A 17500-nucleotide genomic window follows, 5' to 3' on the forward strand; every position below is an offset into this window, starting at 1 on the left:
TCAGTAGTCCTGGAAGTGTATCCTCCAAAGAGCAAAAGACATGAAAACACTGGATATGTAAGTGTCCAACCGGCAAACATCAACCCGATCCAGCAGAAGCCGATTCCACTGCGCAGCCATAGGTTGTCTCTTACTCTTTTACAAACATTTGTACATTTTTTGTTTATAATAGGCTAATTAATCATTAAAGGAACTGTTATTATAAAGTGTTCCACTAAGTTTCTTCTACTTTCCTGCCTTTGCCATTTTTCTTCCTTTTCTGCTCCTTCCACGCTCTGTATTGCTTTCCTTCATACCTCTCTGTCTTTCTTTCTCTCTCTCTCTCTCTCTCTCTCTCTCTCTCTTTCTCTCTCTCTCTCTCTCTCTCTCTCTCTCTCTCTCTCTCTCTCTCTCTCTCGTGTGGCCTCAGGAACACTGTGTGTGTGTGCGTGCGTGCCTGCGTGCGTGTCTCTCTCTCTCTCTCTCTCTCTCTCTCTCTCTCTCTCTCTCTCTCTCTCTCTCTCTCTCTCTAACCCGTGTGGTGTTTGCCAATGTGTCTCCTGTAGTCCCGCGAGCACTCTGATGACGAACAGGAGGACTCGCTGAAGTTCAAGCGCCTGCATAAGCTGGTCAACTCCACACGTCGCGTCAGGAAGAAACTCATCAAAGTGGACGACGGCAAGAGACATGCCTCGGACGGTACGCTTCCTCGCACACTCACAGACGGTTTAAACAGTTGTAGTGCCGGCATGTCACACATTTATAGCTACGGTATGTTTATTTTTAAGGGCTAAGAGTGAGAGCCAAACGGATGTGAGTAAAACGCAGTTCTGCTACTATATGCATGCATGTGTACTTTGGTGAACTTAGCGGTATAAAATAGAGATATGAATATTCATGAATGTACAGTTCTTAAATATTTGGCCCTTGAAAATGCTATCTTCATTTCCATTTCTCAACTATTGCTACTTAGCCAGATGGCACTGTCAACAGGCCTATTCTGTATTTGCCGAAAAACGCTCAACTAGACCATAACAACATTACTATGAGAATGCAGAGAGCCATTTTGGTGACAATAAGGTTGTAAAAGAGATTCTGCGCTAAGGGGTTAAATCCCATTGTGGCTTAATTCCAGTTCACTTTCTATTTGTGTTGACTGCTGTTGTTTTGCTGTAATTCTGTGTTTACATTTTTCTGCCTTTATTGATCGTTACTATGTGCTGTGCTAATTGCTAATATGATCTGTATTGGCTGCCATTCTACTGTATGTTGATTGTTCAAGATTCACCTGGCAGGCAGTGTTAATTTTGACAGGAATTTTTAATTTAGTTTTAGTTTTAGTCTCTTGACGAAAATGTAATTTTAGTTTTAGTCACAATTTAGTCATCTAAATCATTTTTGTTTTAGTCTAGTTTTAGTCGACTAAAATTCATACAATTTTAGTCGACGAAATCTAAATTAATTTTAGTCGACTAAAATAGGCTATTACATTATTTCCTCTTGTCTACACTTCTCTATAAAATTGTCAAACTAAAATACCATTTGGGGAAATCAATGATTAAAATAACATATTGTAGGCTAATAAGAAAATATTGTAAAAAAAAAAAAAACTGCCAGAGCGTCTTATAAGCCAGTGCGTCCAATGTGTAAAAAAATCATGGCCGCGACACTCATAAATCTCTGTCGATATTTTAGAACGACTTCGGGGGAAAACGGGACTGCACGTTATGAAAAAATAGCCTACTTGTGGGTATACCAGTAATCAAGAGCGTCGCGGGTTACAGTAGGTGCATGCAGGCGTTACAATGGCACGACACCTGTTGAAAGACGTCTCTCACTCTCTCTCTCTCTCTCTCCCTCTCTCTCTCTCTCTCTCTCTCTCACTCACATCTCTCTCTCTCTCGTGCGCGTATTGCAAGCTGTTGCATATTATTTGCTTGATGCAAAGTTGTGATGGCACGTGACACGCGCTCTCGTTGACATGGTTGTGTCCATGGTTGCATGCATTCGCAAGACGTTATTGCAATAACTCATTTGAAAGCGTGGAAGGGTCGTTCACTTCCTATTTCAGTGTCCTTGACTGAAACAAGTCGCAAAACTCCACACTTCCGAATCCTTTGCGATCGGCACTAAAGTGATTCTTATCAGAAGGCTTTTGCCTACGCATAGACCCTTAAATTAGCCTACAAACATTAGCGAACATTGAAAAAAGATCAAACAACGACCGTCGGGTAGCAGGTTCATGAAAGCGCAGGGAGTGGAGAAGTTCCAAATGCAGAGAAAGATGTTTGCTACTGTGCGACAGCACCACCACCTATTTCATGACTGCTTAAACTTCTTCGTCATGGATAAATGGGCAACAATATTTTTTCCAGCCAGGATTGCACTGAAAAGTAGGCTACTGCTGTTAAAAAAGGGTCACGGCCACTGCCTGTCACTGTGCCTGCTGCGTGTGTGTGTGAGGGAGGGGAGGAGGGAGGAGACTCGAAGCAGATGAGGGTCGCGCCTTGCGAAATAGCAGGCAATTCTTTTCCAATGTTTCAGTGACATATTAACAAAAATGCTTCCTATTGGTTTTCGTCTCGGGTGGTATTGTAGTCACATTTTTATTTTTTTTGACGAAAATATGAATCAATATCGTCATATTTTTCGTACAAACGCATGCTGTTTTTTTCGTCATCGTTGTATTGTCGTCAGGGGAAAAACAATCGGTAGGAATATTTATGACGAAAATATTTCGTCATGAAATTAACACTGCTGGCAGGTGTGTCTCAATTCATCACATAGTAATTCCAATTACTGGGTTCTGTATCACACCGGATAATTCTATCTTTGCCTAATTACTCCATTTTGTTCTTTTGGTTTGCATTTACGTCATGAGCCACGGTCACCACTGTAGTAATTTTCCCAAATCAATTTTGTTGGTAAACATCATAAGCATTTAATCAAATCTAGCCAAATTATTTTGGTTCTGTTTGTCCCTTTTAGGCCTTGAGCCAGGACCCAAAAATTGACCTCTCGCAATCGAACGGGTGGGCAAGTTCTAAGCTGTTTTTTTTACTTCTTGGACATCTCAAGTAAACAGTTTGGCATGATAACCATTGCAAACAGGTAGCTTTTTGGTAGTTATCATGCGTTGAAATGGTGGACCAGTAAAATGAAAATGTGAAAATCGGTATTGTGGTTCTTTGCTATTATGTAGTTTGTTGACCACACAAGGTGCTTCAATTACCTCAGGGATGCTTCCCCTTCTATTAAGACCCTACAGGGGTTGTTAGACCACACTAAGAGGCCTAATAGAATCACCTCAGCAATTTGTGAAGGACAAAATGTGATAAAAAGGATAACATATGAAAACCGGTTTTTTTTTTTTTTTTTTTTTTACTTTTTTACTTTTCCCCCAACAGCAAAGCAACCCCAAAAAACATAATGAATTAACACATACTAACATGTGACAACCATGTACATTAATATGGCATGATAACCATTGCAAAGAGGTAGTTAGTGAAAGATCATGCGTTGAAATGGTGGACCAGTAAAACGGAAATGTGAAAACTGTATTGTTGTTCTTTGTTATTATGCAGTTTGTTGACCACACAGGGTGCTTAAATTTCCTCAGGGATGCTTTCCCTTCAATCAAGACCCTAAAATGGTTGTTAGACCATACCAATAAGATCTAATAGAATCACCTAAGCAATATATGAATGACAAAATGTGATAAAAATGACAACATATTAAATCTTTTTTTTTTTTTTAATTAATTTGTCCCGCAACAGCAAGAATAACATGAACAAATACACATTAACCATATTAAAATAAACTAAAGAGCATTATTTCAGTCCTCAAGATCTGACTGAGTCCAGTAAGCATCTGGAAATATGTCAACATGATTATCCTCTTCATGCTGATATGCGCATGTCTGAAGTTTTTAGAGGGTTGTGCATTTTGAGCTACTTCTCAGACATTGGCAATCCGACAGTTTACATTGATGGCTGCACTTGCAAGACATCAGTTGTAGCCCTGCCTCTGGGGCTGGAGATTGCCGCATCCACTGTATAGTGAGCTAGTCATTTTCATAGTTGGCCCAGCCATGGTCAAGTGGGATTGGGATTTGTGGATGCTGCTGAATACTTGCTCTCAAGATGCCAGCCTGATAGTTGGCAAACATAGCATGCATGAGGAGGCAGTCCTCACATGGTGGAAGTTGTCTTGATTCACACTCTCCATGCTGAGTGCAGAAAAACTGGTAGCAGGTTGTATTTATGTTCTACGTATTTGTCGATGTTATGTTTAGTTTAGTTTAGTTTAGTTTATTTAGTTTAGTTCAACAGGGACCATGCACAATACACATTGATTACAGAAGTAAAAAGATGGCTTGTGCCAGATTATAGCTACAGTATATAGCTAATTTCCATCTGCAGTCCCTGGACAGGTAAAACAACATGTAGAGTTGGCACCTAAATGTTTCATCAATACATCCATGGACAGCTCCAAGTTCTGTCCTAGCTTATGAAAAACTGCTTGAAAGAGCTCTGATCTCATCGTGAGCTTTAAGGCTCTAAGCTTTCCACGGCCTGCACTGTCCTTTTGTGTTTTTATGATTATTTTTTGTATTTACCTTTACATTATTTTTCTATTGTAGCCCTAGCCTCTTCCCCCTTACATTAGATAATGTGTATTTCATGTTAAGATATTCCCTATCAAATAACCTGGTGGCTCGGTGGTACTCGCACTGGGTACAAAGTAGTTCAAGAAAACTGTCGTAGTGTACCCCAGCTGTCAGGTGGTGCACTCCGACCGGCTGGCTTTAACATCGTAACGCAGTCCCTCTGTTATAACCTTATTGTCACCAAATGGTGATGGCCAAGTCTCAATCGGTTACCCAAGACTTCCTGCATTGTTAGCAATGTTGTTATAATGTAGTTGAGCGTTTTCAGCCAAGAGTGAATTGGCCTGTCGCCAGGCCCATTTGCAGTAGGAGGCTATCAGAGGTGGAAAGAATTACCATACTTGGTACTCAAAGTAGAAGTAAAATTACCTCTTTAAAAATGTAATTTGAGGAAAAGTTAGTTTTCAGTTTGTCTGTCTATTGCTTTCCTTAAATAGCACCCTTCGTGACCTCTGTCTATCTCTACACAAGTCATCTTCCAATAACCTGGCAATCGTGACAGCAAAATTCTGTGTGCCCTGGTGTGGCAAAATTGCAGGCCTAGGGTCAGCTCATTGATACAATCGCCCATTACTCTGAATTTAGGGGTCTGGATTTCATTGTGTTTGGGTCTGGGACCTTCCATTTCAAAGGCTGGGACGCCTACCAAAGGAAATAGTCTGATGCATTTCATTTAATTCCCTGTTGTGGGATTACATTCATGAATAAGTTTTGTTAATAAATAATAAGTCTTGTATATCTTCTAAAAAAGGCTTTCAGGCTGCGTTGCTATACAGATCTAGTCCCTGGTGTGTGCTCTACTATTCTCAGCCAGTCGCTTGCAACTCTATTGTGTCCCACCGTCTGTGGGCTGTCGGACTAATGGTATGGGGCCGGCGGGCCCTAGATAGTAATCCAATAGATTAGTCCAAAATAGATAATTTATGGTAAATGGTAATAACACACAATTTCCCTTCATGTCTGACAGATTTTCCCCTTTATTTCAATTTTGCCTTCCTCAGTACTCAAGGTAGATGTAAGTAAAATACTTGGGCCAAATTGTAATTTGAGTAAAAATAAAATCACCCATTTTAATAACTACCTTGGAAACTACAAGTTACACATCAAAGTACTCAATTACAGTAATTTGAGCAAATGCAATTGCTGGAGGTTATAGAACTTAAGTATGAGGTGGCCCCTTGTCAGTATATCAGGAATATACACATCGCAATTAAAAGTGTATAGGCCTTTTCCTCACACATGTGTTATGTTTAAGCATGCATGTACAAGAAAAGGTATTGTACTTGAATTGATGTCTATCTCTGATATTGTCTAAAGAGTGCCTCATACTTAAGTACTACTTATTACTACTTAAGTGTTTTGGGAAACTCAGCCGAAGACGATATTATAAGAGTTACCAGCAGGGACAGCCAGATGAAGGTAGATATTTGAGCAGAAGGAGACAAATGCAAGCAGATAAAGCTCATAGAGTCAACTCCATCTGTCAGGCACAGACACACAACCACTGCCACACCAACACGCATGCACATTATGTGTTTTCTCTGGGTTATGTGTGGAATGATCAAAATTTGAGAATAGCATAACATATGAATCTAGAAACCACCACTTATCTTCACATAGTAAATGTACTTTCATTACCAGACACTGAAGCAGTAACTGTAAGGGAATGCAACTTTTAAATGTTTTGATTGTTAATAATCGTCAAACATGTAATCTGTTATTCCCTGTTACTGGCCTGCTCTCTGGACTCTTCATACAGTATGTTGCTTTGAAGGTGGGGTGATCCCTCACCCCCACTGCTTTCCAGAGCGGGTCAGTCTGTTGTTTTGGGACTTTACTTTTATGGTTAGATTTCCAAACCCCAGTGATTGTATCATAGGCATGCACAGATATAGGAACGGACTTTGTGGTGCTAAAGCACCTGCCCCTTCGCAGTATTGGATGGAAAAAAGGCCCTTTTTGAACATTCCATTTTTATTTTGCCACAATGTGTTCCATATTGGCATGATCATCTACGGTAGAAATTCTTGAGATCAAAAGCATGTGACAATTCCCCCTGATATAATATAGTTTATAATAAAAGGGTGAATAACTTATGTCTCAAGGCCCTGATGTAATTTTATTCTTATGCAGTTTCACATGGAATTTGACATGCTTTGTAAAGAACTCTTAGAAATTTAATTTGCAATACAATTAAGTTGTTTTCAGGGGACCTAGTGGAGGTGAGGTCTGTTGTGAAGGTGCCCACCTTTAATATAGGCCTAAACTGCTGGGGGAAATCCTGATCTGTGTTCATAGTGCAGCCTTTTATAAAATTTGAAGTGGCCCACGAATGAAAACGCTCTAACCTAGCAAGGCAACTGGAAGTTCCACACGCCCCCCGCCCCCACCTTGAGCACCTGCCCCCAAACATGTCTGTGCATGCCACTGGATTGTATAGTGTAGTACACTCTCAACAACAGCATGGTACAAAAAGTTACTTTATCCTCTCCAAACACCCTGTTGATGTAAAAAGTGAAGTCTCTGCTTCATCAAATAGGACTTTGTCTACATATCAAATTTGAGTGTGTCTCTAAATTAGTTTACATTTAAGTACAGTACACTTTGTTTGGATAATGAAACTTTTTAAAGGAAATTTTTCAGAAAACTTGTAATACAAAACCCACCTGTATTGTAATGTACTGGCAAAATTGTGTGGTGAGGCATAGAAGATTTATTTTTCTTACCCAATCTACCAGTATTTTCACTGTTGAGAAATAAACCCTCATTTTTAAACGAAAAGTCAGTGAAAATGGGGGCCTGAACTAAATTAAGTGGGAAATACAGTGAGTCCAATATGTATTTGATCCCTTGCGGATTTTGTTGGTTTGCCTACTAACAAAGACATGATCAGTCAATAAATGTTATGATAATATGTATTCTAATATGGACAGACAGAATATCAAAAAGAAAATCCAGAAATTAACTGAAGAGAATATATATTAATTTATTTCCATTTCATCGAGCAAAATAAGTATTTGATCCCCTGCCAACTGATTACAGTTGCGGGCCCACAGACCAGATGGGCACTTCCGATCAACTTGTCATCTGAATTAAAGACACCTGTACATACTAACATGCATAAAAGACACATTGAATCAGCAGAATCAGTCCATAGTATGGGTGAATCAGTCACACTCCAACCTCACCAGCATGGGAAAGACCAAAGAGTGGTCAAATGATATCAGGGACACGATTTTAGACCTGAACAAAGATTAAATGGGCTGCAAAGCCACAAGAAAGAGACTGGGTATTAATGACCCAGCTGTTGATGCATTTCTTTCAAAATGTGAGGAATACAAAATGACTATCCATCAGCCTGTCTGGGGTTCTATACAAGATTTGACCTTTTGTAGGGATTTGATAATCATGAGAACAGGAAGAAATCACCCTAGAGCTGTACGGGATGAACTAGGCAATGATATCAAAGCTACTGGGACCAAAACTGAGAAAACTACTGGTAGCACTTAATGCCACAGAGGTTTAAAATCCTGTAGTGCACACATGGTTCCTCTACTTCAGAAGGAACCTGTGCAGTCCCACTTGAGGTTTGCCAACGGACATCAGACTGGTTTAGGATATGATAAGGAGGTGCTGTAGTCAGATGAAACCAAAATCAAGCTGTTTGGCATTATCACAATTCAATGTGTTTTGAGAAAGAGTACTGCTGTCTACGATCCCAAGAACACCCTCCTCACCATCATGCATGAAAGTGGTATCATTATGGTTTGAGGGTGTTTGTCTGGCCAAGGCACAGGACAACTTCACATCGTTAACGAATGGATGGAGGGAGACATGTAATGTGCAATCCTGAGTGCAAAAGTCCTTCCCTCCACCACTACACTGAAGGGTGGGCCATTTATGGATCTCCACATGACAATAATACACAACATACAGTCAAAGCAACAAAGGAGTGGCTCAATAAGAAGCATATTAAAGTCGTGAAGTGGCCTAGACAGTCTCCAAATATTAACCCTATTGTAATTCTATGGAGAGAACTGAACTTCCCATTTACCAAGCCACAGCAACAAACTATTAATGTTTTAGAGATAATGTGCAAAGAAAAATGGGCAAAAATATTTTCTACTATATGCACAAACATTGTCATCAACTAAAAGAAGCATCTGACCTCGGTGCTAGACAACTAGGACTTTGCCACAAAGCACTTTATCTTCTTTAGCTAGAGGGGTCAAATACTTATTTGCCTAAATTAAATACAAACAAATTAAAATATATTATTTTAAGTTATTCTCTGGAATTTCTTTTTGATATTCTGTCTCTCCATGTTTGAATACATATTATCATAAATGTATAGACTGATCATGTCTTTATTAGTGGGCAAACTGGCAAAATCAGCAAGGGATCAAATACATATTGGACTCACTGTATGTGTAATGTGCCCTTTGAACTATCCAAGAATGTTGTATAACATCTTTTCCTATAAATATATTTATCTAACAGTCATTTTTATGTTCAATTTATCAAGATATTAGCAAATTAGCCTAGGCGTTTTTAGTGTAAAATGGTTCAAATAAGAAATGCATGATAAATATGATAAAGCTACTGTTCTGCAAAGGTTATCATACCAATTCATAAACTAGACATATATAGCAATAATAAAATACCAACAAAACTTTGCCCACCCTTTCGATTGCGATCGGTGGTCTGGCTCATGGACTATTTGTACTTCCCTTAAAGGCGTATGCCACTATTTTGGGGCTTAATACAGTTAAAATCGTTGGCTGGGGTTTATAAAGGTGGTTAAGTGTCTTATTTTCATGTTAAGCGTTGTCTTGCTTTAAGACAAGTTAAAAGAGGGAATATGTCGCTAAGCTAGTGAAAGTCAATGGATCCGTGTAGCATTGTAGCATGCTCCCTCCATGCGACATGCTCCCTCTTTTAACTTGTCTTAAAGCAAGACAACGGCTTACATGAAAAATAAGACACTTTACCACCTTTATAAACCCTGGCCAACGATTTTAACTGTATTAAGCCCTAAAATAGTGGCATACCCCTTTAACACTCTCTGAGTTTGGAGTCATCTCCGTCATGGGTTCTTATTGTTTGTCAATGTTGTGAATGTCAATGTTGTATGACCACACCAGCTTAAGGAACCTCACCTTTTAGTCCCTCTGTGCTTACCTAGATAGGGGGTACCTTCACCATCATGTGTTCTATAGTGCCTGTATTGTAAATGTCAATTTTGGACTTTTGGACTCATTTGTCCCCATCTGTTCTTCCCTTAAGACTCGCTGAGTTTGGAGGCGTCTCCGTCGTGCGAGGACCCCACAGCTCTCTACGCGGGCGTCCACAAGAAGCCTCCCCTGGGGGCGAGCCAGACGGACGCCGACTCTTCGCTGTCCTCCCTGGCCCAGGAGCAGCTGTCCCTGGATGGGGACTCGGACAGCCTGGCCACCTCCCAGTCCTCCAGCAGCCTGGACCACTGGGGCGGCCCCGGAGCCGGACGCAAGCTGGTCAAGACCTACAGCGGACCGGGCAACGCAGCGGCAGGGGCTCGCCCCGGCACAGATCGTCCACACCCCCACGGGCTCATCCGCCCCCACCGAAAGCACAGCGAAGGAGGAGTCTCGGAGCTCGACGCCAGTCCGTCAGCAGAGGGCGACCTGGAGCAGCAGTCCGCCGGGGTTTCCCGCTCGGCAACGGAGGGCGAGATGAAGCGAGCGCTGGGCGGCCTGTCGGCACACGGGGTGAGTAGCAGCTCTCCGCACGGCCTCTACGGCCTCACCCGCCCGCGCAGGGCCTCGCCACGACGACAACACCTTATCGCCACCGGCAACGGTGGCATCAGCAAGCCCGTGTCCACGTGGCAACAGTGCCGGCCCGACCCCAACTACGCGTACTCCACCAAGCACCTGCTCTACCACCAACAGCAGCAGCAGCGTAGCAGAACGCTACCGTCCCCCTTTGCGTCCCCGTCACGCTCCCAGTCCCACTCCCCGTCACCCCCGTCCCGGGCCTCCACCTCCCCCCGCCCTCGCCACCAGCACGTGGCCTCCTCATCGACGTCTGGGCGTGGGGAGCTGCGGGTGGGGCCCCTGGGTTGGCGTCTGCGGGGCCGCAGTGCTGTGAGCGAGCTGAATATCACCTACGTGGTGGAGCGCAGCCTCCACGGCCACCTCAGCTGGACGCAGCTGGTGCGGCCGGTGGCCCTAAGCAATGCGGAGCGCCGCTGCCTCCTGCTGGAGGAAGACGAGAATTACAGCAGTTGCGGCGGTAGTGGTGGTAATCCGTCCTCGGCTGTAGTGGCAACCGCCGACAGGAAGCTGCTGGATGCGGACAGGAAGTGGGTTGCCAGCGTGGACCGGTGCACTCGTCGCGTACTGCTGCGCTTCCAGCAGAAGTCTGTGAGTCTCGTGGTCTGTGCGGTCGAGAGCAGAGTCTGTCGGGTTTCACCTACCTGGCCTCACCGCACAGCATCATGCAATCGACACCGTCGTCGTCGCCCCCTAGGGGGCCGGAGAGGAGGTGTAGGCACTGATGCAGCGCTGCGGAACAGCTAGCATGATTAAAGCAACACTACGTAGTTTTTTTCAAGCTTCAAATAATGTTTTCAAAGTTCTTTCTGAAGTCCCTCCACTTGTAGCAGGGTGAAAGGCACTTCTTAAGTTGCTATGATACCCTCAATCGAGTCATGAAAGCACCGAGAAATTCCAGAAGTGCGTTTACTGTCTCCAGTATTCTCTTTTTAGAGAAAATTACACTTTCAACCACTAGGAAAGTAAAGGTGAAAACTTCTTAGTGTTGCTTACAACATTCCGTCTCAGTAATCCTCTCACCTCATTGGCTCCTTACCCCAATCCCCTTGTCCTGTCCTGTCTTGCCTCTCCCATTAGTTTATGTGGAGACATGGCATGTGAAGTCCGGGACTGTTAACAACAACTAACGGACGTAACAATCATAACATGACAATCTGTTTGTACATACCGATCATGTATGAGTGACACACTCGTTACATGACAGAGGAATGAAATTCTGCCCCCTTCTGTCTGCTCTGAGTTCTGTCTACCTTTCCTTCCTGTCTCTACCTGTCTGTCTGTCTGTCTGTCTGCCGGTCTCACTGTCTTTCTGTCTACCTGCCTGCCTGTCTTTCTGTCTGTCTGCCTGTTCTATCTACACTCCTTTCCCAATCCACTTTATCACTCTCCTACATGGCATCTCTCCATTTGTTCCTTGCCATTTGTATCTATCTTCCTACAGCTATGCTTACTTTTCTCTTCGTTCTTTTCTCTTACTTTCACCTTTTCGGTCTTTCCCTCTACCTTTCCTTTCCCACGTTTACTTTCAGATCATCTTTCTCTGTATCTTTTCTTCTTCAAGTTCACATTCTTCTTCTTCTTCTTCTTCTTCTTCTTCTTCTTCTTCTTCTTCTTCTTCTTCTTCTTCTTCTTCTTCTTCTTCTTCTTCTTCTTCTTCTTCTTCTTCTTCTTCTTCTTCTTCTTCTTCTTCTTCTTCTTCTCTCTATTTCTCCGTTCTCTCTCCAACTATCTCTATGCCTTGAGTAGGTCTCGCTCTCTCTCTCCTCTTCTCTCTCCTCCCAGTTCACTAACAGAGTGATCGATCCCAACCCAAAGTATCCCTGGTCCGCTCATCAGCTGTGGTCCTACAGTCTGTTCCGCAGCCCTGCCCGGTGCCACTTCCTCTGCCTGTTTCTTGCTGTCGTATCAGTCCCACATTCTGGTTTTTTTATCGCTTCTTTTTCTTGTGACTCAGTGATTCAATTTTAATTTGGCTTTTTTTCTTATTGCAGTGCAATATATTTTTTCAATTCTTTGTTTTGAATTGCAGCCAGCATGAATGGATGTACTTTAGCCGTAGTTTCAAAGTATTTGTTATATTTTTTCTCCTTTTTTCCTTTTTTTTCATGTTGCCGGTGTTGTATCTAAGTAGTTCATGCATGATCACTCGAGAGTATCTGTTTCCAAAATCCACACACACTCACACTCCAAGCCAAGGCACTCAACTGTGTTCACCGTTCTCACAACCAATACAGTAGAAGACTTCTAACCCAATGGTTGAACCAAGATAAGAACAAAGAAAAAGCGAAGGAAAAATCAATGTCAACGTATGATATCTAAACAGCATTAAAAAAATCTCTATAAAGTGCTTCCACCTGATGGACAAATGAAGCGCAGCTTTAATGTTGCTCATCCATACACGAGTAAAAAAGGAAGGGTCAAACTGTACAAGAAGAAATAATACTGTACATACACATACACTACAAAACGGTGCAAGTGACCTCACTTCCCAGTAGAATAGAAATACTTAATTCATCCCAAAGGAAATTAATGTACAACGGCATGTCCCAACACAGCACATGTGAAGCAGCACAGTCGCTGGGCAATAGCCATTTCCCAGATGTCAGGGCCAGACTGGAGAGGAGCACTACAGGCCATCAGTCCAGTCCTCTCTCTCTCTCTCTCTCTCTCTCTCGCTCTCTCTCTCTCTCTCTCTCTCTCTCTCTCTCTCTCTCTCTCTCTATCTCTCTCTCTCTCTCTCTCTCCTACTGACCTCCTGGCATCTGGAGCTGCCACAGGGATGTGTGTTCTCTGTCATGCACGTACACACACACACACACACACATACACACACACACACACACACACACATACACACACACACACACACACACACACACACACACACACACACACACACACACACACACACACACACACACACACACAGCGGAGCTCTGTGGGACTTTCCACCACTTTCTCCCAGCACGTCATCCCTTTTACTTTAGCCTCTCCAGAGACAGAGGGACAGACACAGACACAGGGATATAAATACACTCTGCCCTTAGGCAGAACACACACACGCACACGCACACACACACACACACACACACACACACACACACACACACACACACACACACACACACACACACACACACACACACACACACACACACACACACACACACACACACACACACACACACACTCATACTCACACTAACGAGCACAGGCACACACTCAACAGATATGCATGACATACAGAGACACACACACACCCAGTCCTACATGTGCGGCATACTGTAATTTGGACACAATGTTACAACCCTTATACAATGTCTTTTCAATGCCATTGCTCTCCGTTTCTTTCCACAGTTCACTTTGCATGTGTTCATTTGTGATTTGACTACACAGCGGATCGGCTGTCGTATGACCAATATGATTTGCAGGATTTCACTTAGACAAGACACGTTGGTGCATTGCTGTATTTTGATTTTTCTGTATTGTTTCTGTACTGGATGTAGTATATTTTTACCACTTGTGCCACTGCGTGCTCCTATGGTTTTGTAAGTGATTTATTTTTCTGATGAAACGAGTCCCTTGTGGACAAGAGTTGTATATAGTAGAAGTAGAAGCATTCTCACAGATGTAATTACAACACTAGTGGTGGGATATTACATGGTTTCAACTTTGTAATATCATACTACTGGTGTTGTAATAATTACATCTGTAAAAGTACTTCTACTTCTACTTTATACAACTCTGCTTGAAGAGTTAAATGTATTGTGAATGTGGCTCCATGTTCCTGTGACTGAAAGTATGACATGCGTTTGCAGAGGACGTGTAGCTTCGGGGGATTCGACCTGTCCAATAGGTCTCTGCACGTGGTCGGCACAGCGGGCCAATCAAACGTGAGTGCCGCCCAGTCTTTTTTGACTTACAACATTCTTGGATGTTGCAATAATTCATTTTCCAAAGATAACTGACAAGTCAGTGAAGTGGTACACTGGTGTGCATCTGTGTTTGTTGAGCTCATCAGGTGTTTTGCTTTTCCAAAGTAATTTCACACAAAAATGGCAGTATCCATAGACTGCATCATTCATGCATTATGGTTACTGAAACCTCTGTTGTCCCTCTATCTCTCTTTTTTTCTCTCTCTCGCTTCCCCCTCTCTCTCTCTCTCTCTCTCTCTCTCTCTCTCTCTCTCTCTCTCTCTCTCCTTTTCTCTCTCTCTCCCTCCAGACTAAGGATGATGCTCAGTATCGCGAGGTCATCAAGTCTCCCAGCACGTCTCGCATCTCTCTGGGTAAGAAGGTCAAGTCCGTCAAGGAGACCATGAGGAAACGCATCTCCAAGAAGTACAGCAGCTCTCTATCTGAGCAGGTATGGACACACACACACACATACAGTATATGTACTTACACACACGTACGCTACACGCTACCCTACACACACACACACACACACACACACACACACACACACACACACACACACACACACACACACACACACACACACACACACACACACACACACACACACGCACTAACCCTACACACTCACACACACACTGAGACCCACATGCTGCAAGAAATTCTGTCATGCTTACCGCACGAATACAGTAGACCAGGCGCGATGCGATTCAAGCGACAGAGCGATACGCGCGATTGAAGAGACTACAGTATGTCCGTTACAAGCAGAAGGCAAAGCAGTCAAACATTCCCATTGGCTGTGGTCACTGACCTCTCTACAGCCATTGGCTGTCGCGGCTTGTTGCCGAACCGCATCATAGAAAGTTGAAAGGATCGTCGCGCAAGTCGCTCTAGTCTCCAGAATCGCTTTTGTCTCGCGACTTAATACAAAGTCAATTACTTCCGTCGCTCGCCTCGCTCTTGTCGCGGTAGGTGTATTTGTGCGGTTATAGAGTATACTTTGTCTCTGAGCATGTGCGGACACACACACACACACAGACACACACACACATATACAGAGAGAGAGCTCTCTCTGAGCAGGTACAGACACACACACACGCATACAGTATACGCACACGCACGCGCGCACACATGCACACAAACACACACTGTGTATACTCTCTCTGAGCAGGTACAGAAGCACATACACATACTGTGCATGCACGCATATACACACATATACATACACATTACACACACACACACACCACACAGCTATAGCAGCATATTTTCTGGCTAACACGCCCTCTGTATTAGTCAACCCGTAAACCTGGAGTATATGTACTCTAACTAGTAATTACAACGTTAGTGGTATGATGTGACATGGTTTCAACTTTGTAATGTCATACCACTAGTGTTGTAATTACATATGTAAGAGTACTTATATTTCTACTTTATACAACTCTGGCTGTGACCCTCATGTCTTTAGTGTTGAAGTCCATTCATCATAGTACCCACCCATACATGCATGAGCGCACTCACTCAAACACACGCGCACACACACGCGCGCACACACACACACACACACACACACACACACACACACACACACACACACTGTAATTACTTTGTGTGATTTATTATAACACTCTAAACTGGCCTTTGGGGCCCCATTGCAGAATATGTATATACACATACAGCAACTGTACTAACGCTTTCCAAACTCACATTTTCCCATCAAATCCCCAAGGCTCAGAATAATGTGAACAAGTTAACATGGTATGTTTGCACTCTGCACGTGCATGTGCGTGCATTGCAAATGTTTGTTTTGGATACAGTGGGAGCAAACACACATGCTTTAACTTTTTACTGCTGTGTTATGGCAAGTGTGTGTGTGTGTGTGTGTGTGTGTGTGTGTGTGTGTGTGTGTGTGTGTGTGTGTGTGTGTGTGTGTGTGTGTGTGTGTGTGTGCGTGCGCGTGCGTGTGCGTGTGCGTTTGTGTCTTTGTGTGTCTTTGTGTGTGTGTGTGGGTGGGTGTTTGTTTGAGTGTATCCATGTGTTAAACCCCCATCCTCTCTGCCTTCAGTGCATTGACTCAGTGTCTTAGCTCATTTAACAAGGGACAGACATGCACACACACAATCTCTCTCTTCTCTCTCTCTCTCTCTCTCGCTCTCTCTCTCTCTCTCTCTCTCTCTCTCACTCTCTCTCTCTCTCTCTCGCTCTCTCTCTCTCTCTCTCTCTCTCTCTCTCTCTCTCTCTCTCTCTCTCTCTCTCTCTGACACAAACACATACAGAATATTTCCCTATGGCCACATCTGGTCTGCAGCAGCTCAGCTGTGGCCCAAAAGACCTCTTGCGCCATCTGCTGACAGATATTGGAAGTTCATCATAAAGCAATCAGTTGGTTGCTGGTTGCAGTTGGTTGGTTTGAGAAAAAAAACAATTAATTACTAATACTACTACTACTACTACTACTACTACTACTATTACCACCACCACCACTGCTACCACTACTACTACTAGTAATAATAATCATCATCATCATCATCATTATTATTCATTATTATTCATTATTATAGAGAGCAGTTGCAACTTCCATTTCACTATCAAATGTACAGCACAAGAAGACACCTGAGGAATCTTGAATAATATACACTATAGGTATATTGTGTATGTATCTAACCCCCCCCCCCCTCTCTCTCCCTCTCTCTCTCCCTCCCCCACCTCTCTTTCCCCCTCCACAGTCGAGTCCCGATGGCACCCCGGTGTCTCCCCAGTCTCCGCAGCCGGAGTGTGAGACGCTGGAGAAGCCCAAGCTGAAGGCAGGGGGCTCCGTGGAGTCCCTACGCAGCTCACTCAGTGGACAGAGCTCCATGAGTAAGTCTGTTCGTGTGTGTGTGTGTGCATGCGTGCGTGCGTGCGTGCGCGAGAGACAGAGAGAGTGTGTGTATGCGTGCTTGCGTACCTGTGCGTTTTTGTGGATAGGTGTGTTTGTGTCTGTCCGCACTTACAAGCTACGTCTCATTACTTATTTATACATTACCACCATGTCCAGAAGAAGGCACGTTTCGGCTTTCAAGCCATCTGTGGTACTATGTGCCTGTGTTACCTGCGCAAAGAGAAAGAGAACAACAGAA

The 17500-nt window shown here is 43.4% G+C and overlaps 1 protein-coding gene across 4 annotated transcripts in view; it reads left to right on the plus strand.

The window, feature by feature from the left end:
• sash1a (SAM and SH3 domain containing 1a) overlaps positions 1-17500 on the plus strand; it is a 330500-nt gene that overhangs the window by 292181 nt on the left and 20819 nt on the right. For 3 of the 4 annotated variants that reach the window (XM_063223025.1, XM_063223026.1, XM_063223027.1), the window contains 5 exons: positions 546-678; positions 9935-10395; positions 14283-14357; positions 14689-14829; positions 17108-17240. In XM_063223025.1, coding sequence (XP_063079095.1) covers positions 546-678; positions 9935-10395; positions 14283-14357; positions 14689-14829; positions 17108-17240 — 943 coding nt within the window. Of the gene's footprint in view, positions 1-545; positions 679-9934; positions 10902-10976; positions 11053-14282; positions 14358-14688; positions 14830-17107; positions 17241-17500 lie in introns of all 4 variants that reach the window. The other variant, XM_063223029.1, reaches the window with a different exon arrangement.

This window comes from Engraulis encrasicolus, chromosome 18 (genome assembly GCF_034702125.1).
Source record: "Engraulis encrasicolus isolate BLACKSEA-1 chromosome 18, IST_EnEncr_1.0, whole genome shotgun sequence".
NCBI lineage: Eukaryota > Metazoa > Chordata > Actinopteri > Clupeiformes > Engraulidae > Engraulis > Engraulis encrasicolus.